Source organism: Hyaloscypha bicolor, assembly GCF_002865645.1.
Source record: "Hyaloscypha bicolor E unplaced genomic scaffold K444scaffold_44, whole genome shotgun sequence".
Taxonomy (NCBI): Eukaryota; Fungi; Ascomycota; class Leotiomycetes; order Helotiales; family Hyaloscyphaceae; genus Hyaloscypha; species Hyaloscypha bicolor.
Genome location: NW_020194546.1, coordinates 37136 through 61540, shown reverse-complemented (window position 1 = coordinate 61540; position 24405 = coordinate 37136). Strand labels below are relative to the sequence as shown.

General features: G+C 48.7%; 8 protein-coding genes across 8 annotated transcripts; 1 reads left to right on the top strand and 7 right to left on the bottom strand.

Annotated features, from left to right (window-relative positions):
* Nucleotides 1-272: 272 nt before the first annotated feature.
* Nucleotides 273-1201, bottom strand: K444DRAFT_641091 (uncharacterized protein; the record flags this gene model as incomplete). The annotated part of the gene is made up of 5 exons (XM_024884572.1): nt 273-421; nt 530-707; nt 784-891; nt 952-1029; nt 1142-1201. 5 exons carry the CDS (start codon nt 1199-1201, stop codon nt 273-275), a joined length of 573 nt encoding a protein of 190 aa, XP_024740878.1.
* A 732-nt stretch (nt 1202-1933) lies between these two features.
* K444DRAFT_650930 (uncharacterized protein) lies at nt 1934-3321 on the bottom strand (the record flags this gene model as incomplete). Its single annotated transcript, XM_024885675.1, has 3 exons — nt 1934-2895; nt 2936-2986; nt 3314-3321. 3 exons carry the CDS (start codon nt 3319-3321, stop codon nt 2088-2090), a joined length of 867 nt encoding a protein of 288 aa, XP_024740877.1. The 3' UTR covers nt 1934-2087.
* Nucleotides 3322-4775: 1454 nt separating this feature from the next.
* K444DRAFT_609290 (HET-domain-containing protein) lies at nt 4776-7084 on the top strand. The gene has a single exon (XM_024879548.1). It carries the CDS (start codon nt 4871-4873, stop codon nt 6590-6592), a length of 1722 nt encoding a protein of 573 aa, XP_024740876.1. The 5' UTR covers nt 4776-4870; the 3' UTR covers nt 6593-7084.
* Nucleotides 7085-10506: 3422 nt separating this feature from the next.
* K444DRAFT_626213 (MFS general substrate transporter) lies at nt 10507-13035 on the bottom strand (the record flags this gene model as incomplete). Its single annotated transcript, XM_024882616.1, has 2 exons — nt 10507-12804; nt 12874-13035. 2 exons carry the CDS (start codon nt 13033-13035, stop codon nt 10507-10509), a joined length of 2460 nt encoding a protein of 819 aa, XP_024740875.1.
* Nucleotides 13036-13179: 144 nt separating this feature from the next.
* On the bottom strand, nt 13180-14013 carry K444DRAFT_714367 (uncharacterized protein; the record flags this gene model as incomplete). Its single annotated transcript, XM_024888326.1, has 1 exon — nt 13180-14013. A coding segment is annotated over one exon (519 nt), but the record flags the coding sequence as incomplete, so codon positions are not given.
* A 1740-nt stretch (nt 14014-15753) lies between these two features.
* On the bottom strand, nt 15754-19161 carry K444DRAFT_309908 (Zn-dependent exopeptidase). Its single transcript, XM_024871802.1, has 2 exons — nt 16247-19161; nt 15754-16190 (listed from the first exon to the last, which is right to left on the bottom strand). The coding sequence occupies exons 1-2, from the start codon at nt 18749-18751 to the stop codon at nt 16002-16004; spliced, it is 2694 nt and encodes an 897-aa protein (XP_024740873.1). The 5' UTR covers nt 18752-19161; the 3' UTR covers nt 15754-16001.
* A 257-nt stretch (nt 19162-19418) lies between these two features.
* K444DRAFT_641086 (vacuolar protein sorting-associated protein 35) lies at nt 19419-22241 on the bottom strand (the record flags this gene model as incomplete). Its single annotated transcript, XM_024884571.1, has 4 exons — nt 19419-19583; nt 19632-19778; nt 19827-22005; nt 22108-22241. 4 exons carry the CDS (start codon nt 22239-22241, stop codon nt 19419-19421), a joined length of 2625 nt encoding a protein of 874 aa, XP_024740872.1.
* A 224-nt stretch (nt 22242-22465) lies between these two features.
* Nucleotides 22466-23816, bottom strand: K444DRAFT_609287 (uncharacterized protein). Its single transcript, XM_024879547.1, has one exon. The coding sequence runs from the start codon at nt 23474-23476 to the stop codon at nt 22697-22699; it is 780 nt and encodes a 259-aa protein (XP_024740871.1). The 5' UTR covers nt 23477-23816; the 3' UTR covers nt 22466-22696.
* Nucleotides 23817-24405: the final 589 nt, after the last annotated feature.

The window sequence follows — 24405 nt, the reverse complement described above, 5'->3', positions numbered from 1 at the left end:
CATGTATTAGCCGTCGTCGAATCCTGCGTCTTAAGCAGCGGACACCTACTCGCCTGAAACACAAGTGGCTCGGGACTCGCGTTGTACACATCACATCTTGCATCCATAGCCTTTTGCAGGGAATCCCCTTTCCAACCGAAGACGCAGTCTGCGTGATGGCAGTATCCAGTTCTTTCCCCTTCTTATCAGAAATAATTCAGGGAAATGACAGGGGAGAGGGAAAGGAGAGATTTGCGAAATCTCCCTGGTTGAACATAAAAGGTTGACTACTGTCAGTGGGCCCAGGGAGATTTATTGAATTTCCCTGTATCCCAGATTGTCTCGATGAATATCTGTGGGAGCTGAACAGGGTGCTTTGAGGTGCAATCCGCGCCGGCTGGGCAGGGAACGTGACTTTTGAGATCTGGACTGTCGAGGTCGACTCCATCCCAACACCTATCAGAGCTCGTTTCCGTAAGTCACGACTCACCAATGTACGTGAGAGAGGAGAGAGATTGAGTTACTCATGTAGGGAAGAAAGTATTCACACGAATCCCTCCAGCACAAAACTTATTAGGTAGTTCTAGGGTATCAGTAGCAGCGACACCCATCGGGTTCTGGTTGAAGTTCATGCTGGCGTCATAGCTGTCATAACATCTGTACAAATTCACAGAACTCGACGAGCTATTGACGCGCTGCTCTGCTGTGCCGGCGAAAATGCGGAACCCCTTTTCGCATCAACATCAACACCTTCATCTCCCCTTTCTTCTCTGTGCAAAATCGGGGGTGGTAAAGGGAACTCACAGGCTTGAAAGCGGTGATATCCGTGGTTTTGTTGTCAGGGGAGATGTAGTAGACTATCATCCCTCCATCGGCAGAACCCAGGTTCTGATTTGCGAGCTGGGGAACGCGCTTATATGTCCCGTTTCGAGCGCGTAAGTAGAGGACTGCGGTTCAGTAGTTGGAGAAAACTTCGGCGAAGGTGCAGGTTGTGCAGGATGCGTGCTCGGCAATGTCATGGCTGGGATTCATAGTTGTGTTGAATGCGTTCTAGGTGGGTTAGAGAGATGGATGGAGTGGCGAGGAGAGGAGGACGTCGCCGACAATCTGGGGTTCGCTATAATTGGGGAAAGGTAAAAAGGGACGAGAGGGAGGGATATACTTGGTGCAGGTGAGTGGATGGATTCAGTCCTGGACTCACCAAGCTAGATTTCGTGACCATGAAGCACACTCACAGATCAAGCCTTTCCACAACAAGTTGCGAGCAAGAGAATCTAACGGTATATGATGTTTGTACTGGTGGGCAATAAGTCCCAGAGCTATCAATGAGGTGAACAAAATATTGAAAGGGACACAAGTGACGAGAGTGGGTGTCGAAAGTACGGTGATTATTTGAGTAGGTGGGGCTTCCTTGTAAAAGTACTTAGAGGAATGTTCAGTAGAGACAGGGAACCTTGCGGTTCATCGCAGCTGGACGATTATCGAATCTTGTTCGCATTTTGTGTATATCCTACAAACTAAATTGGTGGTTTTGGCTTCTCATTGAACCTCAACTCAAACACTTCAAATTTTTCAAGCATTCAACACATAGTGTGCTCAAGAAGAGAGACTCAAGAAAATCTCGAATGCTTCTCTATTTGTTTTCAGATCAAACGTCAGGGACTTACTCCCTAGAAGTTGAAAATTTTGAAGTCTTCTGAGCAAGAACCCTCATGAACAATACCGAGTAGCAAGTGGGGCCTTCTGGAAGCAGATAACTAGATTAAGTCTGTCGTACAAGAAGCCTATTTCATCCAATGGATGAAATCAAGATCATCAGATCACGGCCGCGATAAACATTCGACCAGGATTGAGTCGGCATCTTATTAATGCAGCGAAGCGCGGCCCCGCCTCTGCCGTTCAAAGCGAAGTGAACAGGAACTTGATTCGAGCCGCTTCGCTAACTGTTATGAGACAGCTATGACCTTTTGGGCCTTTGACTTGGGAGAGGAGGCGGAGGGGGCATAGTGTGGTGCCAGTCTGGTATCCCCTGACTTTCCCCGTCGGTTTCACTACAGCAACGATTAGCATCAGAGATAATCCCAGCTTACAACACCATGTGGGTTTATTCACAAGGTGTATCTCAGGTTGGCAGCACGAGCGATTTCCAAAAGAGCGATCGAGTCTTTCTCCTTCGCCGTCAAGCCCAGCAACGCAGTGGTAGCTTGCAGCAGAGGTTTCTCGTAAGGTGCATCATACGGATTCAACCAAGAGAGCGTCGCAATTTCGAAATAGCGCGGATACATTCCGGCGCATCCCCAGTCGAGAAGACAGATGCTATCATTCTCCTCGAGGATCATATTCCGTCGACATAAATCCATGTGGCAGAGAACAAGAGGTTGAGAACTGAGATCTATTGACTTGTTTCGTAAAGCAAGACGTATGTTGAGCCAGGCTTCGAAGTCTGCTACGGAAGCAAAACTCCTTCCTGCGCCATCATCACCAAAGAAGTAACCTTCTGGCTCGCCCCCGCCTATGGGACCTGGGACTGGTTGGCTATCTGAGATTTGCCCTAAGTGCTTGATAATTTTGGCTACCCTGGGGACTATATCGCCCTTGATATTGAGGTCAAGATCCTGTAGTATTTTGCCTGGAACATATCCCATAAAGAGGTAGCCTCTTGGGCAATGCCAGGAAGGATCAATCTTCAAGAAGAAACGGTGAACTCGCGGAATGCGAACTATGCTCGGGTTTGCGTTTCGATATGCAAAGTCCTGCGTTCTTGCTTCAGACTCTTTGACCCCGTGTCCATATTTGACAGCAATCTCGTCGGAGAGCTTGACGACTCGATCTCCGTATTGGTGCCCGCCAATTCGGCCATTCTCTTCCTCAACCTTGTCGCAGAGCTCAAGGAGCCAGCCATTCCTCGCTGGCTTTCTGGATGTCCCAAGGAGGGGTCGCCATGGAATGATTGCACGAGGTTTGTAGACGCCAAATGCCAATGTCAATGACAAGTGCAACTGCTTTACTGATGAAGGTGGTGTGGTAGAATTGGTGTTGGCGTTGGCGTTGGCATGGGGTGAGGTCAGAAGGAATGTCGCTAATAATATCGGGGAAAACGCTCGCTAAAGTCCGCTTAGAAGAGTTCACTGGCAAACCGCCCAAACTACTCAACCGCCCAATCTAAAAATCTTAATATTTAACCAACGCCTTAATAAAATTATAATTCCTATTAAATACTAATACTTTATAGTATTCTCAACCCCCTAATAGCTACATATTACTTTAAAACTTTGTGGTGTTACTAAATTTATTGATTTAGTAGCATTTTTGGCATTTTCCTACATATTTTTACCCTGCCATCTTTACCCCTCACTAATTCCTATGCAATTAATTAAATATCTTATATAACATCCTAAATTCTTTAGTAATATATGGCTTAATATAAGAGAGTGTATTAGAAAGTTTTTTGCATTATTATAATAATATTTCTCATTAGATTTTCTTTGGGATAAGAATTAGTAACTTGCGTTTAGTGGGATAACAAGCTTAAATTTAGGTACCTAATTCTTGGGGCAAAGAATCGCTCATACCATATAAATATTCAATTATAATTTAGGTATCATTTGATTTTTCAATTATAAAAGCTTATATATTAATCGAATTCGCTATTATATAGTAAACCTTATACCTCCTTTTAATTAGCTAGCCGCTTTTTGCCTCACTAATAAACGCTGTCTTGCCTTTGCATCTTATACCTTTGGTTTTGTTCCATTAATTCGATCTCAAAGGGTTTCGTATGCAATTTCATGCTCTCTCGCTCATTTCCCAATGGATTTAGCCTTCTTGTAATCGAGATATCGTTATAAGCCGTCTATAATCGCACGCTCTCTAAGAGCTCGTTGGGATTGTCCGCGAATTCGGTATAGTGATTTTTCTTTACAGACATGTTGAGGGGCTAAAAAAACTTTAGAAAACAGTGGATTTGATAGTAAAATATTATGTGGGTGTTGAATTATGATTTTTGGAAAACAGCAATTTTGCGCGGTTGGGTGGTCTGGGCGGTTGGCCAGTGAAACCTTCTATCATGATTTGTCAACCCTGCCTGAGTAAAATCAGTACAGCAAACACCGAGTTCAAGTGACTGCTTTCATGGGGTTGGATTTGCAGCTGATGCACTATTGATTTCGAACCAAAACAAGGCACAAGATCTGTTCGATGGGAAAGCAATTTGTTTTTGGCATGCGGAGAAGAATTGAAATTACCTGACTTCTTAAACTTCTTCCATTAGGAGGAAGTTCAATAAATGGTTTCGGAAAAGCCGTGCGTTTTCCTTCTGGCTGGGGCAGAAAGGGACCAGGTGATTCGCAAATAGGGGTTGCAGCACATAAGTGAAAAGGCTGAAGCGAAAGGTAAGGGCTCGCTGAACTATTTAGGGGCGGTCGGTCTACAGGTCGGCTCCACGAGGATCGATCTCTCGCAAAATCGCAACAAATATAACTACTTGATACTTGAAATTTAGCCACTCTTGTAAAAGCAAGCTCTCTATGCTGTGCTCATATTTTAAACTGCGCAAATCTATTAACAGGATGTGTTTCTGTGAAGTGTTGTCACCTCATTTCAGGCTTCGAGCAACTCGCTTGAGAGATGGCTTGCAATATTTAAGCCATAGGGTGTCAAATGCCGGCCACCTGCTGCAACCCGGGCCTTCCTGCCTAAGGGGCTGTGTTAGGGTGGCAGTGCATATGCAGCCTCGAGCTGATACAAGGCTTGGAGTCTGCTCCTCCCTTCCACTCAACAAACACCTCTACAAAATATTTTGATTCATTTTATATTCTCCAAAAGGAACGCGACATACTCGGAGCTTATTTCTACTTCCTCAATCGACTTCACAGTTAGCGACTCCGCAGTCATGCGCCTTCTTAACGTGCACAGCCTCAAGTTAGAGGAGTTCGTGGGTGAGCCGGGCAATGGAATTCCTCCATACGCGATTTTGTCGCATACATGGGGCCGGGAAGAAGTGTCGTTCCGCGATATGACAACCGATCACGGGGCTTTGGCCCAGCGGGAGGGTTTCCAAAAGATTGTTCAATGTTGTGAAAAAGCGAAGTCCGAAGGCCATGGATTTGTATGGATCGACACCTGCTGCATCGACAAATCAGGCAGCGCCGAGCTCTCTGAGGCCATCAACTCAATGTTTCGCTGGTATCGAGAGGCTGATATATGCTACGCCTACCTGGATGACGTTTGCAGCTCAGAAGACCCCGCCCAAGCCTCATCTTCCTTTCAGAGCAGTCGCTGGTTCACTCGCGGCTGGACCTTGCAGGAGTTGCTTGCACCATATGAGGTTGCCTTTCTTGCCAAAGACTGGAAAGAGATTGGAACGAAGCAATCCTTGAGCAGTATTATTTCTGGTCGAACGAAGATTGACGAGTTTACGCTGGTCAATTGTACCTGGGATCACGCCAGCATTGCGTGTAAAATGTCATGGGCTTCCTCGCGTAACACCACGAGAGTAGAGGACAAAGCATATAGCTTAATGGGACTTTTTGACGTCAACATGCCCTTGATCTACGGCGAAGGGCGGAAGGCTTTCTACAGGCTCCAGTTGGAGATAATGAAGATGTCAGATGACCAATCAATATTTGCATGGGTTCCCAAAGGTCATCAGGCATGGGGCTCATCACGATCATGCGGCTTGCTTGCCGAATCGCCGAACAATTTCGAGGTTTCAGATGGAATTATCGACCGTGCAATGCCTGGAGGTGACGCAATATCATATGATGTCTCAAAGCAATATATTCGACTATCGACCTGTATGTTGCAACTCCGCGAGAAGCGAGGAGTAGATGGAGTGGAGGCATGGCAGCTTCAGTCTCAACTTTTGCTACCACCTGGAATTACACGCGATTTTCCCGACCATCTCGATTTTCAAAGGAATTTACAAAAGACTATTTGGGACGGGGTTATGATGGCTATTCTTCGCTGCAGTGACGAACTCGGCTATATCGCCATACCTCTGAGAAAGCTTCATTCCGGTGAGCTGTCAAGATATGCCTCTTACGATCTCACATGGCTTAGGGCCTCCACCAGAAATATGGAGGGGCTCGAGAAGTTATTCGTAAGAGCACTCAGCGCACAGACAACGGATAGAATACAAAGTCTTCCTCCAATTATTGGCTATCGGATGAGGGTCATGCTTAAGTCTCTTCCTACCGAAGGGTCAGGCTACTATATATCCGGTGGTTATCCGCCTAACTTCGTAGCTGCACCTGGAGAAATACCAACGCACTTTGAAGCTGTGTCCAGAATCAACATGGCGCAAGGGAAGGTCGCTCCGATAATAGTGTTCTTCGCCAACTATTCGCCTGAATATTTACCTTTTGCTATACGATTCGATGGACTCTACTTTCATAGCTTCTCCGCGCTTCGAATTCGTATAGGTTCTTCAATCGAAGCGTGGCAGAACGGCAACCGTTTCGAGCCTCATCAAGACGATATTCAGGTTGCGGATGCGAATGCACAGATTCCTTTGAGCGAAGACAAGTCTCTTTGGATTCGAACCCAGAGAAGTCGACCGCGGTCACTTGCTGAAGAAATTGTCAACATATCCATCAATCCTCGACTTTCATGACAACAGTTACGGGCAGGGGCCCAAACATCCCCAGTAGAGACTTGGACAATATTGCGACTTAAAAAGAGAGACTTAAAAAGAGGGACGAGGTGCAGTGATGCATAGTTTAGGCCCTCAACACAATTGATGTTGAGGAGATGAGGATGGGGAACTCGGCAGGGCGAAATATGTTTGCGCGAAATGGTCTTTGACTCCCACTATACAGTTTGATACGCATCCAGGAATTTACCACAATACAGAATAGGTAGCTAGGTTTTACCGGCCTCTAGGAGATGTAGGAGGCACATACTTTCAAGACTTGGTATAGATTTGGGGAGGGCCATTTGAAGATGGAGAGTGATAAGGGAAACGAGTCGATTACGCCCCATATACCAGATTACCATAAATAAATATCTTAAAAGGTTCCAATGAGTAATGAAAGGTCATGTGGGAGCTATTCAATATCAGCGCAACTTATCTGACTGCTATTAGTACTGAGTCCCTCGATTCACCCTCGACATTCACCTCGATAGATTATTCCTTCACAAGGATGCGGAAGGCGTCGTACTCTATTCATTTTCATTTTTGAATTTAATAGCTTAGAAGTTGCAACTGAGACAACAAATAATTCGCTGACAACAAGCAGCAAATTCCATCGCCTTCCTCAAGCTTGAACACTATGAAACCTGGGTCTTTTCCGTAAAACTCGTTTTGGATCTCTTAATATCACGGAGCACGAGACAAGAAATAGTCGGGCGCTATTGCTCCCTCTTCCTTAGCTTTTCTGTCTTTACTCATGTCAATTTCGCGGTAGCTATAGTAGGCATTCAGAGCGAGATTTGTACTTGAAGCTGTGAAAGGAAGTCTACTCGCAAAGTTGTTCTATACTTTGAAGACACTAGGAGCGCTCTTTACTTCTTGAAATGTTCCCAAATAGCTAATCGCTAAGCACTTGGCGATCAGTTACCATGGGAAGCGCATATAAATTCCATCAATTTTGAGATTTGGTACAACTACAAGTATCTGAAAAGGTAAGATTACATTAGTGGGGAACCGGCTGCGACAACCTATATTGGCCTTCGGTACAGGTACAAGTGCTGATTGCTTAAGCTGTCATACTGTATCTTTGATCTCACAACTTCTCTTTTGGCAGAAGGACAAACAGGCCCACGGTACAGGCCTCGGGGATTTCTAGAGGCTTCGGTCTTTGGTCTTGCACAATGCACCATTCTGTCACCACATTAATCAAGGCCCTTAGTAGTTATGTAAGTGCTACCCTTTATGATATTTATTGCCAATTTAAACGCCTTTGTCAATTCTCATCTTTTGTTTAGATTCACGATTTGTAGATATAGCCTGAGGAGATCAATCTAAAGAATAAAGAGAAGATAGATTTAAGTATTTATATAGTAGCAATTATGTAACGATTAAGAATGAAACCAGATAGCAAGAGCTTAAAGGTTACTGTCCACAAATTATCTACTAACCTGATATACAACTCGGCCGTTAAAGATCCACAACTTATCGCTATTTGTTCAATGCCGTGAAAGAAGCCACTTGGCTGCATTTTCCACCAGGGACTCATCACAGCGTTACTTAGTCTAGGGACATTCTTTCCGTTTGTAATTTCTTCTAAAGAATAGACTTGAAATTCGCTGTGACTCGGCTCGACCTATTTATTAAGCTTCAAGGGAAAGGTACGATCAAGGTTATAAGAACAAAATTGACGTATATAATCCAACGTAGAAGTGGTCCTAAGATTATTGTAAACACCAACATCGCTCAAGGCCTAGAGCCCACCGAAGGCTGGCGGTTACCGAAAATGTTCATTTAGATGACTTCTATTAAGCACACCACACCCGCCATCAGAGTTCTCCCAATTGGCAGTGAGAAACCCGCATGAAATCTGAGGTATAGGAGTTGACGAGTGAATGTATAATTAATGGGTAGTTCTTCATGACACTAGAAGTGGACTTGATTATAGAAAATACTTGACAACAGATGAGGAGACATATGTGCGAGGGAAAGCTTTAGCATAGCATGGCAAGGGAGTGAGGAATTAACTTAACAAAATTGACGTTAGTGTAAACTATAGGGCACTGGGAAAAGTTAATTATACTCAACCGCTCCTTTATCTCAACCTTGCCTGCTGGTAGGACAGATTGTTGACGACATAATCAGTCTATGGATATACATACATCTTTTATATGTTATTAATACTGCATTGCTTGTGCGAGGATTTTATATGACCAGATTACTAACGATTCGCTCTCTCTCCCCATGCTCTAGTCCGCCATGCCTGTGAAGGATTGGCAGGAGAATGATCTGCGACCGAAGTCGGTGTATAAAGGCTGGACTTCTGCAGAACGACTCTGCAGTTTTAGCACATCGTCCACAGTGTATGGAAAGAGGTGTGTCGAGTGCCAAATTCCCGACCCCTTGCTCAAGTATTGATTTCCCAGCTGCATGGAGGGAGGAACCCAGATACTTTTTGAACTTCGTGGGGTGTACGTTCAAGAACTGTTTCAACCTTTAGGTTAGTACTGATCCACCCTGTTTGTCAATACGAGCGATTGATTAATCGCGCGCTACGATTAATTAATCGGGGGGGGGGGCGATTGATCAATCGCTCGTATTGACGAACGGGAGTGAACAGTACCACAAGTTATTAATATTTACAGTCAGAATTTTTTTTTGACAGCATTAAGTCACTTGACAACAAACCGAAGTCAATCTCTAGTATAGTTCTAAGCGGTTCAACCAAGTCTGGAGTTTGCAATAAAAGCAACAAACGAGCGTTGAATCCGATTAAATACCCACCATATCTGCTGCTTCACTATTCCCTATACAGGTCCTATATGCGCTGCTAATCTTGAGCTGGAAGAGTTAATCACTAGAACTCGAGTGCATTTTATACCCCTCTTTGACTCTGCAAAGCAATGAATTCTCGTCGCGGTTTGCAAAGATCCACTCTACTACCTTTTCTAAGAGCAGTGGGTGATAGGAAAATAATTTATTCAATTCAAAGAGGGGGCATATAAAAGCTGGCTCAATTAATTGTTGACTTGCTATCTACACTTCACGTCCTTGCAAATTCTACCCTAGCTGACTGGCGTGAGATATTCTTGAACTCCTGCTTGAGCTTGTTCCAGCGCAAGGCTGGGTAACAGGAATACACTTACACTTTGCAACCTCACCAGTGTTAGGATTTGGAGAGACAGAATTGTTAAATGCAAATCACGAGCCAGCAGCTAGATTGGGCAGCTTTAAGACAGGACTTGACAACAATGAACCATTTTGATAGTAAAAGATTTAGGCATGTGGATTCTCAACGGGAACACTACAAGTCTGCGAGAAATTGAACCCCCCCCCCCGGCAGCGGGAGCCACGAGCTCCTTCCTTTCCTGAGATCAGTCTTTCGGAAAGCTACGGATCAACCTTTTCGACAGTACCATCTGCCAGGCAACACGGCAGACGGACGCCTCGGACTCTTGCAACAAACCTACAGCAGGAGCAACGAGCTCCTTCCGTTACCAATGAATCTCAAGAATCGACATCAATTAGCCTTTCGGAATCAGAGAGGCTTGTCTTTGCCAACGCAGAATTCGGTACGGAGTTATTTGAGCATGTACCCTTTACAACCAGGCCGAATGCTCGCATTCTGAGGCGGAGCGCTCGCCTTCGAGGACAGCAACAAGAGGCGGATCCAAGTAGCTAAGCAACACCTGCAGCATTATCATCTCACTTAGCTCCACTTCGGCGGAGTGCTTGTATTCGAGAACAAGAGCAGCATCCCGAGGGTACTAATGCTCCTCCGCCCAAATTCCAGCTACTAATATATATGTTTATATAAATATATTACAAAATAAAATACAAAAAAGCAACGAGTCTTATTTGCACAACGTATGCAATTTCCTTCCCCCCCCCAGCAAATCCTAGCGTAGTTGGTAAGACCTAGCATCTACCAAACGTCTCGCAGCCCGAAACAAGTTAAGGTACAGCGGATACCCCAATCCCGCAGCCAACAACGCCACAATAACACCAAACGAGTACGGGACAGCATGCGCCCTCACCACAGGCAACATAACAAAAGGGGCTACACAGGCACCAAGGTTTGTCCCGGTCTCCATCACGCACGCAGCGAGCTTCGTCCTTCGTCCTTGCCCGCGTATGCCAATCGCGATGACGAGAGGCGGGATCGACCCGCCAAGGACGGCGAAGACGAGCTCTACAGCTTCCACTCCTGCGACTGTGGGGAAGTCGAGGGCGGCGAGGAGCGCCGAGAACGCGATGCAGCCTGCGTAAGCGAGGAGGAGGAGGATGCGTGGGGGGATAAAGAGGGTCAGGACTGCGAAGAGGGCTTGACTGATGGCATATATCGCCGTGAGAAAGATACCGAAATTGGAGGGGCTGATAGGCAGCGAGCTATGAGTCTTGGTGGAGACGGTGGCGAAAAGGTTGCCGGTGAAGGTGCGGATGCAGACTAATCCACCGCCAGCGCAGAAGGCCGAGAAGGCTGCTATAGTTAAGGAGGTGAAATTAACCGGGAAGCGATCGAAGTATTTCTGCGAAGGGTCGATGCCTAGTCTATGGAGTTGGTCTTGCATATCTGAATCGGTTGCTTCGGGCAGCGGAAGATAATAGTAGAAAAGCCCGAGTAAGACGGTGAGAACAGCGATAACGAGATACGCCCACTGGATAATAATGAAGCTGCGGGAGTTGATCACTTCGACCGAGAAGACCTCCGTCGAGAGCAAGACGCTCAGCGCCGCAGCCACAGCCTCAACGCTCTGTCCCATGAGTAGCCTGAACTCGGCGTATTGAGGCGGTCCACAGAGCATGAAAAAAACGTTCGAGGTGAGGTCCAATAAACCGAGACCGAATCCGCCGACGAAGCTAGAGACGACGAAGCCGGGATAGGAATGCAGCGCTCCGGATGGCCAGAACATGAGCGTTCCGCAGCAGCAGATAGTTAAGGAGGTGATGAATGAGGTTTTGAATCCTACGTGGCGCAGGGTCCATTGGCCTAGGACGGGCCCTGCTGCGGCGCCGCCGTAAATAGCTGATGAGATGCCTATAGATCGAGTCGTGTCCACCACGGTAAATATCTCGCTGCTTATGGATATGAGCATGCCAAAGGCGAATCCCGTAAAGAAGAGAAGTCTCGCGATTAAGGCCCAGAATTTGATAGCCTCTGATCCTTGCATGTTGACCATGGACTTGGGTTGTTGGTCTAGGTGGAAAAATCCGAAGACAACAGAGTGGTCGGTGCATTGGGTGAGAGGCCGTCCCGGCTCCTGTACTATCCCATTATTCGCATTTATCTGCTGCTTCTCCTGGTCTTCAGCTGGCTGTGCTGAGTGTATCGAATGTACATCAGCCGTCACGGTTTCAGCAGTGATTTCTATTGGTGACCTTTGCTGAAGAAGCTTCTTTCGTCTCCGTGAATCAAGGGACGCATCACCGTGTGACGAGGAAGAGGCCTCCATCAACGCGTGTTCGCCGCTGCTTGGAGCAGACTCTGAAATCATTCCCGGGGCCAACCGCTTGATCAACGGCCTGAGGGTAGGGATACATGCGCAGATGATTCCTACATTGACCTCGATGGTCGACCACATCAGAGCCATGCTGGCATTGTAGGAGAACTCAAGGCTCGTGATCCGGCCAAGTCCACTAGGAAGGATGCCGAGGCTAGTGGCAGCCAGCTGCATGAAGTAGATGCGCACGACATCGACGACGGTGACAAAGGCGCCGATGGCGAAGGTGAGAACGAGGAAGCTCTTTTGCCGCCGGGGCAGGTGCAAGGCAGTCAAAATGGGGATCGGCAGGACAAAGATGGCGAGGTCTGTGGCGACGTTGACAGGCGCGGATGCCAGGTAGATGGTCTCGATGGAAATGCAAACAGGGTTTGCAACGGCGAGATCGTATGCGGCTCTTACGGGGCGGCACTGGAAAGCGGTGGTGAAAGTAAGGGCGATGCCACCAATAATGACGACGGCAAGTGTCACATAAAAGGCTATGCGGAGGAACTTCTTCTGGTCCTGGGCAAGGCGGAGGTAGAGGAGGAGGATGGAGGTCTTCGTGGCCATCAAGGCTGGGTTGAAGAGAAGGATGGCTACGTACTCGGCCACCAGCAGCGTTGGATCCTCGGCAGGGGGCTTGTCGACATCAGGGAGGCCAAGACCTTTGCTGGTGCCGAAGTCGACTGCGAATGACATGCAAAAGGCGAATATCTGGTCGGCGAGGCATCAGTCCATGTTGACAACTCGGTTTCTGCGCATTTCTGCTGGAAGCGTACTCACCCATGCTAGGAGAATACAGTAGCTGTCCCAGCCACGCTGTTTGATGATGATGGCCCTTGCAACGAGTCGCGCGGCGACGAGAATGCTCGCGAGAATAAATGTCACCGTGACGGAGACAAAGACCGCCCTGCTCCGGGTCTCGTTGTGGCCGTCCAGGAACATGGAGGCTCCAGCCCATGCGGGTGTAGTAACATCTGGTTTAGGCCAAGAGGGGTATGTATCCGTGGTCAACGAGATGTCGTCGCGGGAACAAGGGTCTCTCGCGTACAGTAGGATTGGGCCGCCTTTTGCGGATACACAATGTTCAGAGGTGAGCTCTCATCTCAGAGGCAGCGGGATGCGGGATGCGGGATGAATTTCAAAGGAGCAATCGGCGGGGAAATGCCATGCTCCTTTGCAAGGCGTCAGTTGGGAGGGGGGGTGCGTGACTCGGGAGTGCTGCCCGTGCTTCCACCACGGCACACGGAGGCGTTCGTCCTCGCGTGCCCTCGCGTGTGTGTGCATTGGCATTGTACTTAAGATGCGACGTCGTGAACTCAATTTTCCAGCAGGAGGCTGCAGCAGACCTCTCATAAACCCTCTTCGGGTGCCACATTATGCACCAGCGTCTGGTGTCTGGCATTAGAACGAGTCACGACCAACTATGCCTCCTCTCTCGCGGCCTCTCTCTCGGCCTGGAAGCACAGGTGTTACTTGGCCACGGCGACGAACCACCGCGGATCTCTGGGCGCAAGCTTGGCTCCGTGGTTGGCTCCGTGGTCTGGACAGCATCCCGACCGGAAACAGCGCAGCTCTCGGTAGCCTATCCTGCGTGCAGGAGAGTCCCGAGCCCAGATGGCGGGAGGAGGGGAGGAGGGGAGGGTGCCGCGAATCTGGGGTAGCGGAGCCCCGTCCCCGTCCAATCGTACCCTCGTCCGCGCTGCAAGCCGGGCCCTTGGTACTTGACTCGTCAGCCCATTCGTTGCTCCCCCCGGCCCGATCGGGATCGTCACATCGGGTCCTTGGAACTCCCATCCTTACGCAGATCGTAGCCAAACTGGCATGCCCCGCCTGAGATATTTGCGAATATCTTCCCCAGCTTTTGTTGCGTAAAGGGCTGTTGCAAGCCCTGTTACAGGCCCGGGTGGACTTTATTTGTGGACTTTATCTTGTCGTTAGAACTATTGTTCGTTAGCACAATCCCAAATAGCTCCTCCCTGTAGATCACTCATTCAACAACACCCACCGGAGGACCATGTGATCTCGTAGGGGAGTGTTGACACGAGGGTTTTCCATTTCCGTCTTTGGACTGAGCAGCTGCTGCTGTAACTTGAGCCCTGTTCTTGGCCCCGGATCATGCCGTAAGCCCGCCACAGCCTGCGCAGGGGATACTTTTTCTGGCCCCCTGAATCGAATAAACCACCTCCGTCAATTAGTCCTTTTTTTGTTTTGTTTTTGTAAATGGCTGCTGGTCAGACCACACTCGGCTCTCGCCGCTATTGCATCTTTTGCTCTATTCATTCAGCGTGAAACACGCTAAAGGCTGCTGGCTGCAGCATGAGGTTTTAGTTGATCCATAGTATCGCTTAAGCTAATCACTATTATCAAACTCTGCATATGCTCGTTTGTTTAGCTGATCACTACTCTCGATTAAAGAAGCGCGACAGCTAGCCGAGCAAAAGAATAGGTTTTGTGGCGGTCATATTTTAGGCATGTGCTCCGCATGTGCCTGCCAGGGGCTCGGTTAATTCATAATTATCACAAGATCAAAGCATGGTCACAACAATACTTGGCACAAGTTTGCAGAACGCCGTCTGCATTATTCTAAAATTACAAATGCGGAAAATCCACAAAAACAGCAAACCCCATCCTCGTATAACCTATACTCATATTCACGTTGCTCCTCATCCCATCAGCTCACCTAATGTGTGGCATATGTCCGAGCAACTAGGCCGAGACTTGGTTCTGAGAGTGGCGTCCGCCAGAGGTATGCTTGACTTACTGGATCCTTGCCGAGGTGCTATACGAGCTTTCTTGGGTGGTTGTCGAGCTATAGAGCATGAGCTTGGCATATGCTGAGGGGGTGCTCAACTTACCAGAAGTTCGAGGTTCCTCGTCCCATTATCGTCATTCTCATCGACAGGAGGACCGCGCTAGTACATTGTTAGCATATGCTCGGCACACACGGTCAATATGCTACAAACCTTCTTCTTGCCACCGCTCAAGGGAGGTGGAAGATACTAAATGAGTTAGTATGTGCATGTGTACGGCATATGTAGAGGAGATGCTGCACATACAGGACGCTGAAAGTGGTCACCATAGGTGGCAGAGAAGACGGGATCGTTGCGACTGGAGGTATTAGCAAAGTATATGCAGAGCTCATGCTTGACTTACGCAATCTCTTCACAGTCTCTGCGTTCAAGATGTACTTTTCTAGCAGTTTATACGTCAAGCGCACCATCCCGAACAGTTTTTGCAATTTTGTGACCCCATCTTCAAGCGCCTCGTGCTTGGGGATCCATTCAGGAACACTTGTATCATCGAGCACCATATCGTCTTCCATATCGTCTTGCTCTATGCTGAGGATCGGTGCATCTGGCAATTTCGTTCGCGCCATGGTGTCGAATATCTGCGGATAATAACGATCTGGTGAACGGGGTGAGATGTTGATGGGTGAAGGGCGGGGGGCTATGATGCGGTGCAGTACAACTGTACAAGGAAATGAGTACTGCTCGAGTGAATAGTGGATGACATGCGTCTTTGCAAAGTTTCGAAATCAATCGGTCCTGTTGACTTTCTCCTTCAGCGAAGTTTTGTTGTGTGTAGTTTTCTGGAATATTTTCTCCTTGAAGCTATTCGGAAATGTCAAGCGAGACGCGCAATTTGGGTGGAATCACGAAACGAGAGGTGAACGATTAGCTGATAATTTGGTCGGTTGCGGAACCCCACGTTCACTGAAGAATCTCAATGTACAGGAACAATAAACATCAACCAGAAAACTCAAATTTTCTTCAAGAACCGCTATGACCAAATTTCCTTCCCAACAAAAGATCTACCCAACGCCACCAATGCAATGCCAATTACTCGCTCAATCCAATTCAAACAAAACAAATATACACTTTCTCCTGTGCAGCCTATACATTTCAACCCTAAGCGTTTCCAACCAACTTCTTACTCGCCCTCTTAATAATATCCGCCGCCTTCTCGACCTGCTTCTTCGCAAGATCCCAATCCCCAGCCTCGACTGCATCGCGGATAGCAGGGAAGAACGCCTCATCGTAGCCGGACCAGAGCTGCGGCCCGAAGACGACATGCTTGAATTGCGTGCGGTTGGGTATCTACCTCCTATCAGTACAAAATTTAAATAGAACACTAAGAGAGGGAGGGGACTTACACCACCACCTTCCTCCAAATCCAGCAAATGCGTCTCAAAGTTTGCCATGCGATTATTATGGGACTTTCGATGGGCAGCGATAATTGCACTCTCGTACCCGCCGCCACCAAGCACCACGCTATCCCACTCCATCTCCCACTTCTCGAACGTCTTGGCATCTTGTGCGAACTGCAGGACTGCTTCCCGTAATGGCTCGGTGCTCCAGGGAGTGTATCCGTCTTGATTTGCACCTTTGCTGCCGGCCCAATTCTCGAGCTCTATCGCCCATTTTGTCAGGGATTGCGAATAGGCTGAGATATCAAACGGGAGGACGAGTCTGTCAGCGAATTCGAGAATGAGAAGGGCCCAGATCTGGGCGAGGACTTTGTGGTATTCAAAGCCGGGATCACCGACGGAGGCCATCCACTCGAAGTTGTCATGTGCAGAATGGTAGGGATATGGAGGACCTTCGAAACCGAAGTCGAGACTTGATGTGCCGGCTATGTCCTGAAAAGCGACATAGTCGCTGCCAGCTCCGAGGCCGTCGAGCTGAGCTCCACGCTCGTCCCAAAGCTCGCGCATGGTCTTGTTCTGGAAGGGATCTGATGTCCTGTCCAATGCTCGCAGAAGAGACTTCCGGAATACTGGACTTCCTGCTGCTCTGAAAGATTGGCCTCCAACTGCGACATCGACGTTCAAGTAGGCGTAGGCATCTTTGCGGAGGGCATCGATATTGTTCTCGACGTACTCGGTAGAACCGATAAGGTTGTACTCTTCGCCATCCCAAGAAGCGAACACAATCGTCCGCAGTGGCCGCCATCCATTCTGCATCAGGTCACCAAAGATGCGAACAACTTCCATCATCACAGCTGTTCCAGATCCAGGGTCCGTAGCTCCGTAGACCCATGCATCTCGATGGTTGCCGACGATGACCGCTTTCTCCTTCTGCTCGACTCCAGTAATTCGGCCCATCACATTCCATATCGGTTGCTCATCCACCTCGTCTTGGTCATTGAGCAAACGGACCCTGGGCGACGACAGATTCCCTGACCAGTATTCTAGATTCGGAATTCCTCCCGTCCATTCCTCAGGACAGCGTTGCCCAACGCCTTGAATGGCTTGTAATAAATTCTGAGCATCGCCCCATGAGAGTGGTAAGCTGGGGATGTTGACAAGGCCTGGGTTGTTCTCTTTAGAGTTCCGCTTAGCCCCTTTCTTGCTCGCGAAGCCAGGAGTCAGCACGTCTCCAACCACCCAGCTCATCAAAGAGACAGCACCCCTTTGCACGCCATACTCAGGCATGAATCTCCCTTTGGGAGCCACCTCTCCTTTCACGAAACCGTCTTCCGCCGGATCGCTGTAGATTATACACCCCGCAAATCCTGCCAATTCCGCAGCCTTGACCTTCAGAGCCCTGTCTCCCTGACTCCCACCATATCTAACCAACGCAATGGCCCCAGTCGTATCAATCCCACTATCATACAGACTTTTGTAATCTTCCCTCGACCCGTAATTCGCATATATAACTGGTCCCGTCACATCGCCACTCTTCGAATGTCCATGAAAAACCGGCGTCTGTGGTTTCGGCGGATCCGCATAGACAAGATCCTCATCAATCTTCGCCGACCACTTCACACTCCCATCCCCATTAAGTATCTCAACCTTCCTGCCTCCCTCTTTCGGATAGTTCAAATAAACACCATACTCGTCCACCTCGACATGTTCCAGCCCCTGCTCCGCAAAGAACCTCTTCACCCGCTGCGCAAGCACATAATCACCCTCCGTGCCCGCCAAATGATCATTCTCCGTCATAACCCTCAGGTATTCCCCAATCTTATGCGCATCCGCTATATTCTGCACATGCCGCCTCACACTCTCCGGATCGAACATCTGTCCCACCATCCCCCTCGCGGCGCCCGCAAAGACATCAGACATGAACACCAGATAAACCAGCGCCATAACCAACAGAATCGCAAAGCACCTCCCCAGCACAATGCAAAAATTCGCATCAATGCTTGGCCACCGCAGCCTAATACTCATCCCCTCCGGTAACCGTGGTTTCCACCTCCACCGAAACGGCAGATTGAGAGAACTCAGACTCTGGCTCAGACTGGAGATCCGCTTCCCCCACGTCGTCTGACTTGTCGACCCCGGCTCAGAAATCTCCATCTCCTCAATCTCCCGCCTAACCTCTTCGTCCTCGGAGCTCTCACTGTCCCTCCTCCTCCTGCCATCGCCACTCTGTCCAAGAAACGTGTCATGCTCCCCATCCTCTCCGTCGCCGTTGGTAGAACCCTCCTCCTCCGTCAACGGCGGCCTGTACCCCGCCCGTCGTGTCGGAACCGGTATGCGGCCTGGATCTAATCCACCTCCAAGGAGGCCCTCGCGCTCGGCGGGATGCGCGGCCTCGTTCCTATCGGTGCCATGATTCCGCGGCGTAGAAGTGCGCGATGATCCGCCGTTTATTGCTTCCTCGTACGTCGGGATGGGCAGCGCTTCGTACTTGTTTGGCTTTTCGTCTGGCATCGTTGCTATGTGGCCAAGCCTACGGACGGCGGCTGACGCTCAGGAGCTGCTTACGGGAACAGAATGAGAGGGATAATGATTGCTGTGGTATTTCGGGGAGTGGGAAAAGGAAGGCGCTCGTCAGGCCAGCTGCTGAGGATGCCGCATTTGTAATGAAGGAGTGTGGTGAGTAGGGTGGGAGGATTGGGATGAGAGCTGCAGCTGGAGTACCATGATCGATTCGCGTCCTCGGTTGAGGCTTGGGAGCTCCGATAAAACACTTTGAAGAAAACTGGAGTCCGAGCACGATTTTGAAGTGCGCTGGGCTGTTCAATGGTAAATTCTAATAGAAGTTTTCTTCTCCGATTTCAGGCATTTTCAGTATGCTCGTCTTAAGCAGCAGTGAACTCTCACTTGTAGATCAACCATTCGACCTGATGGAACCGGCAAGTCATGTGATCATCGCTCACGCCTCTCATTAGGTTCTCGTCCGAATCTTACATACACGTGCCAAGAGGCAAGAAAGCAGTCTTCAGACTGCGATTGATCTCATTACCGCTTGCTTGATCTTTCGCCCGTGAACGCTTGGGGCTTCAATACAACCCAAGTGCTCCGCGAGAACCCCAAGCCTACAAAACATCTTACAAGAAACCGGCCCTCATGTTCCCCACTCTCAGTAGGGTGCTCCTTACTTCGCTGCTGAGGTGACAACACCTTCATACTCCCTAGATGCAATATACTCTATCGTTCGCTGGAAGTGCCGTCTGGGCATATCGATGGTGGCTGATTCTTGGTTGGTTTGCAAGTTTGAATGGATTAGTTCGATCAGTCCGTTCAAGTATTTGGTAGTGACCTAGAATTCGTTAGCACCATAGAATATGAACTTTTTGGGAGCACTTACAGCCTCATTTTGCTGATCAAAGTAGTAGACGTAGCGGTTTAGGATCTCAACAAACAGCTCAACTGATACGGCTGTGTCCATGCAAGCATCTGCAACTCGTAAAGCCCGCTGAAGACATTCAAGGACCCTCTTTCCATCACGGTAGAGCTACGATTGTTAGCATAAATTAATATACCCTCAAACTTCGAAACTCACATTCTTCTCGTCCTCCATCTCACCCTTTGCTGCAATTGGCACAGCCCACCATAGATGACTTGCCAGATAGACAGCACGGCATTGGTCTGGTTTCTTGAGGAGCTTGCTGCCATGAAGAGCACATTTCGTGATCAAGGTATCATAGTTCTCCTTGCCGAAATTTCTCGTCTCATGGAGTGCTCCAGCAATAACGCACACAGCTTGGAATTGAGCCCTCGAATCACTTATTGCTTCTTCGTAGATGGTAAAAGCTTGCGCAAAGAACTCATAACTGACTTCTTCAGCGCCAGTCTGGTCAGCTATTTGACCACAGGCGACAAAGAGACGTAGACAGAGTTCGGCGGAGCTTGGTACACGAGTGTAGAGTGTTGAAAGTGATGAATGCATAAACTTGTAGAGAGCTGAAGATTGCGACTCCCAATTATCATCGTAGTGCTCTCTCGCCTTATATTTTCTGGCCAGTTTCATGGCCGAGGTGATCAACGCAGGGGTGGTGAACTTGACGCGCTCATTGCCTTCTGCGTAGGCTTTTCTCGTCATTTGCAGCAATTTGTATTGCGTGTCGTTGTCATCGCTGTGGATGAGATGGACTATCCGGGCCAACCAGCCCTGCTCTTCGATCGTCTCATCAGTCTCGATAGCTTTTCGTTGTTGGACGCCAGGATAGCCAGCAGGTTGTTGTGTTCCCTCTTTGATGATGACTTTCAAGATTTCGAGGACACCTTCTAACGCTGATAGCGTTGTGATCTTGGTTTGATTTCGCTGAAGAGTACGAGCAATCTCGCCAGCCACCGCCCTCCGCGTAGGATACGTCTGGGAATGAAGTAATGGGATATATGTTGGAAGTGCCAGAGCCGTGAAGAGTGAGACGTATGATTTCATAGGCGCCAAGAGAAGATTCAGAAGGTTCGTCTGCGATTCTTGGGAATGGAGATCCGCGCTGTTGGCGTGCTGCTTGACTTTCTGGTTTGCATAATCGAGAACTTGATCAACATAATCCAGGCGGTCTGGATAGATGTTCAATGCCAAATTCGCCAGTGATACCAACAGAGCCGTGGTATCTTGTATCGGCAAATGCTGCGCATTGACCAAGTTCATAACTTGCTCGAAGAAGATCTCATAGAGTTTGATGTTCTCTGGGATACCTCTGCTCTTCTTGTCTTCATCGTTGCCATTGACAGGTTCGGATTCCGATTTAGGTTCTTCCTTCGTAGGCTCGGGTGGTGCGGCTGCCTCCCCAGATCCGTTGACTTCCGGAGCAGGGTGATCGCCATTGGGTTCTGCAGGCGCAGGCTCTTCGGATTTCTTCTCTTGGTTTAATTTGACTTTCTCCAACAGCTTTGTGATAGCATCCTGTTCCAGCTTCTCACGATTTTCCTGAGGATGTGCTTCTGACTCGCGAGCTGCGTAAGAAGCTAGTCTATCCATCAACGCAATAACAATCACCTTGACATTGACGTGTGGGTTTAGGCGGGAAACAGCTGCCAAGAATTGGTCCAGAGTATGGAGGTGGTATTCGTCCGGGAAAACTTGCGTGATGACTTCCAGGAGATATTCCTGAGCCAGTACATCCCGACATTGTACAACTTGCTCAAGTAATGGCTGCAATATGACATTTTTGTATGTCTCCAGGTCCACAAGTTGGCTCAAGCGGACAAGGTTGTTTCCTACGAGTAGTTGAAGCTCTTTGCGCTCCTGTGTTCGCAGCTCCCTTTCTCTCGAATGGCCCTGATGCTGTAACCGGACCCAGAGTTTATTCATTTCCACAAAATTGGTAAGGGTGAAGCTGATCGAGTCTTGCAGATTCCCTTCAGGCCCATCTCCATTGCCCATCGGCAGATTCTCTCTAGCTTGTCCGGAGAGGTAGTATCGAAGGAAGAGGCCTCGTATGGGATGCTGGACGCCTCTGCTCATCTCCATCATATCCTTCATGATCTCTTTGACCGGCGCATCCTCAATAGACATGTATACCGTCCCAACCGTAATCATGAGATATAATCGAGGTATGATGTTTCCCGCATACTGGACTAGTTCGTATAGATCGGCAAGGTGGTTGACCGGATGTGAGTCTTTGAGGTAGGATGATAAGTGTCGCAGGGCATCAAAGACTGCCATGTATAGTTCATAGTACTGTTTCGGTCCAAGACTGCTTGTTCGAAGCTCGGATACCAAGGTAGAACTGCATCACGAGAGATCGGTCAGCACGAGATCAAGATCAAGAAGCTGCGCAGTGGTCGCATATCATAGTACAAGCCCAACGCCGTCCAGGATTGTTCCGTACCTGCATTTCAACGCATCCATAAGCTTCCCTGGTGTTTCCAAGCATTTGCGCATCAGATGAGTCTGCTGCCTTACCACCGTCAAGGCATCTTCAAGCAGACGGGCTTGATCTTCCACTGCTGGAGGACTGGCCATGGCGATTGCTCAGTGTAGAGGTCTTGCACAATGGCCTGTGAAACTCAAGCAGCTATCATTGAGGTCGGGGGACGTAGAGCAAGAATTGAGAATGGGAGGTGTTGATGGAAGGGTCTCTCGCTACGGCCAGCATCATCATTGGCAGCCGCAGCCGCGTAGACTGGGAAGGCTACAACTTCACTAAACATAATCACATGGGATGATCAACAAACAATTTTGATTTTGAGCTCTTTTGTTATTAGAATTATCCCGTCTATTCTCATACAATGTAGCATTACTTTCATCCCAATTTAGACGCCATTAAAATGCTGCGCGCCAGCTCTTGGTGCGCTTCCTAAACTCCTGGAAGTACAACCCAGCCCAAAATCTAAACCATTATTAATACTGCTCGAATGAGCCCAAATTATTTCAAGATTTCCTGTTCTTGACCGGTAGGAGGATTGCTTTGTGCCTTTTCAAGGTAGATTGGCAAGCCCCCTTCTCAATTTTCTCCCCCATGTGCCGATAAACCCAAAGCTTCCGTACTCTGGCACAACCCTCGGGCTTGCCTGGCGACTCCCCAGACCCCCATATCCTCTCCCTGGCTCAACGGGTGGTAAAATTACATCGGGAGTTGGTGTAGGTGTAGTTTCAACTGATGTTGGCGTAGCAGCTTGTGATGTGATCGACGTGCTGGAGGCATTCCAAGCTGGATAATATGTATGCCATTGGCCATCGTCGAATGAATGTGAGGATGTTGAGAAGGAGGACGGGAATGTTTCGATAGAGGAAGAAGACGTTTCGAGAGAAGCCGATGTCGTTGGAATGGTCGAACTCGAGCTTGGAGATGCAGTGGTTGTGCTTGTGACGTGGGATGCGCTTACATCGATGATCGAATATCCGGTCTTGGTGATCGTGGCTGCGGGAGGGGTGACTGTCACCAGAATTGTCCGAACTGTTCCTGACAGTTGGACAGTTTGGGTGGAGATTATGTAGTCGGTATTTTCTGCGGTGTCCGTCTCGATGATAGTTTTTGTGGCAGGTGCTGGAGTTGCAGTGATGATTATAGTCTTGTAGATTGTGGCATCGCCTTGCCCACTTCCTCCTGTTGATGCCGCTGATCCTCCATCGACTGGTACAACCGAGTAGGTTGCTCGTCTGTCCAATGGCTCCAGAAAGTGGAATGGTAACGATGATCCGAAAGATAATAGTGAAAATAGAGCAAAGCGTGCTGGGGTGGATCTGTTGAGATGCATGGTCTTCTCGGAGGGAAGCGAAGACTTGAGATTCAATACTTGCAGTTGAGAAATAAAGCAAAGTATGAAGAGAGAAAAACTGTACCAGGGCCAAAAAATGCATCTTGATATATGCAGCCTCCCGATGGCATTGCCATTGGAGAGGTTGGGATTCTAAGGGAGGGCTGGTACTTTACGCGTAAATGCGATGGCTGGGAGACAAGCGCGATCCCCAAAATAGCTCAGGAACGTGTTTCAAGGGGCATAACTTGTGATAATGATAGAGATAACGCTCTTCACGAACAGAGTCATGTTTGAAGATGTTCTCTGCTTCCAGAGGTGCGAGGAAAGGTGTTGTGGCATGTGGGATGTGTTATATCGAGGGAAAAGTCTGAGCCGAGAGCCACTCCACTCCCCGTCAGCGGCCGCCTCCTGACTAAGCGAGCCCGAGCGACTTTGTGAAAAGGAGAGGCTGGGAAACATATTTGTTCTCCGCTGTCAGGCGGCAGGCCATGCGGCAGTCTGAAAGCGCCGAGATGATCTCTTGTGCCTTGCATAAGAATCTAGATCTTCCAAATTGTGCTCTTCCGCTGGTTCCCGTGATGGAGAACGTACTGTATTTCATGAAGAATGGGTCTTGGATGCACCCACCGCGATTCCGGTATCTTTTCATGAAATTCGTCCCCGATGACACACTCACGATTCCTATCACCAATGTATTTGATCATTGGCCCATGGCCGCAAGCCCGGCATCTGATTTCTCAACAATCCACGTCCTCGTTGTGGAAATGTTTCAGTCGGCGTCCCGTCAGGCTCCTTATCGGGCTCCGCCAGCTAATCGTCATCAAAGCTCGCCGCCGCCAACACCCTCCTTCTTCCTATCGGCGCTGCATCTGACCAGGGAATCAGGGATGCTCCTTCTGGGTGAGAGCAGCTGAATCGTGGATGGC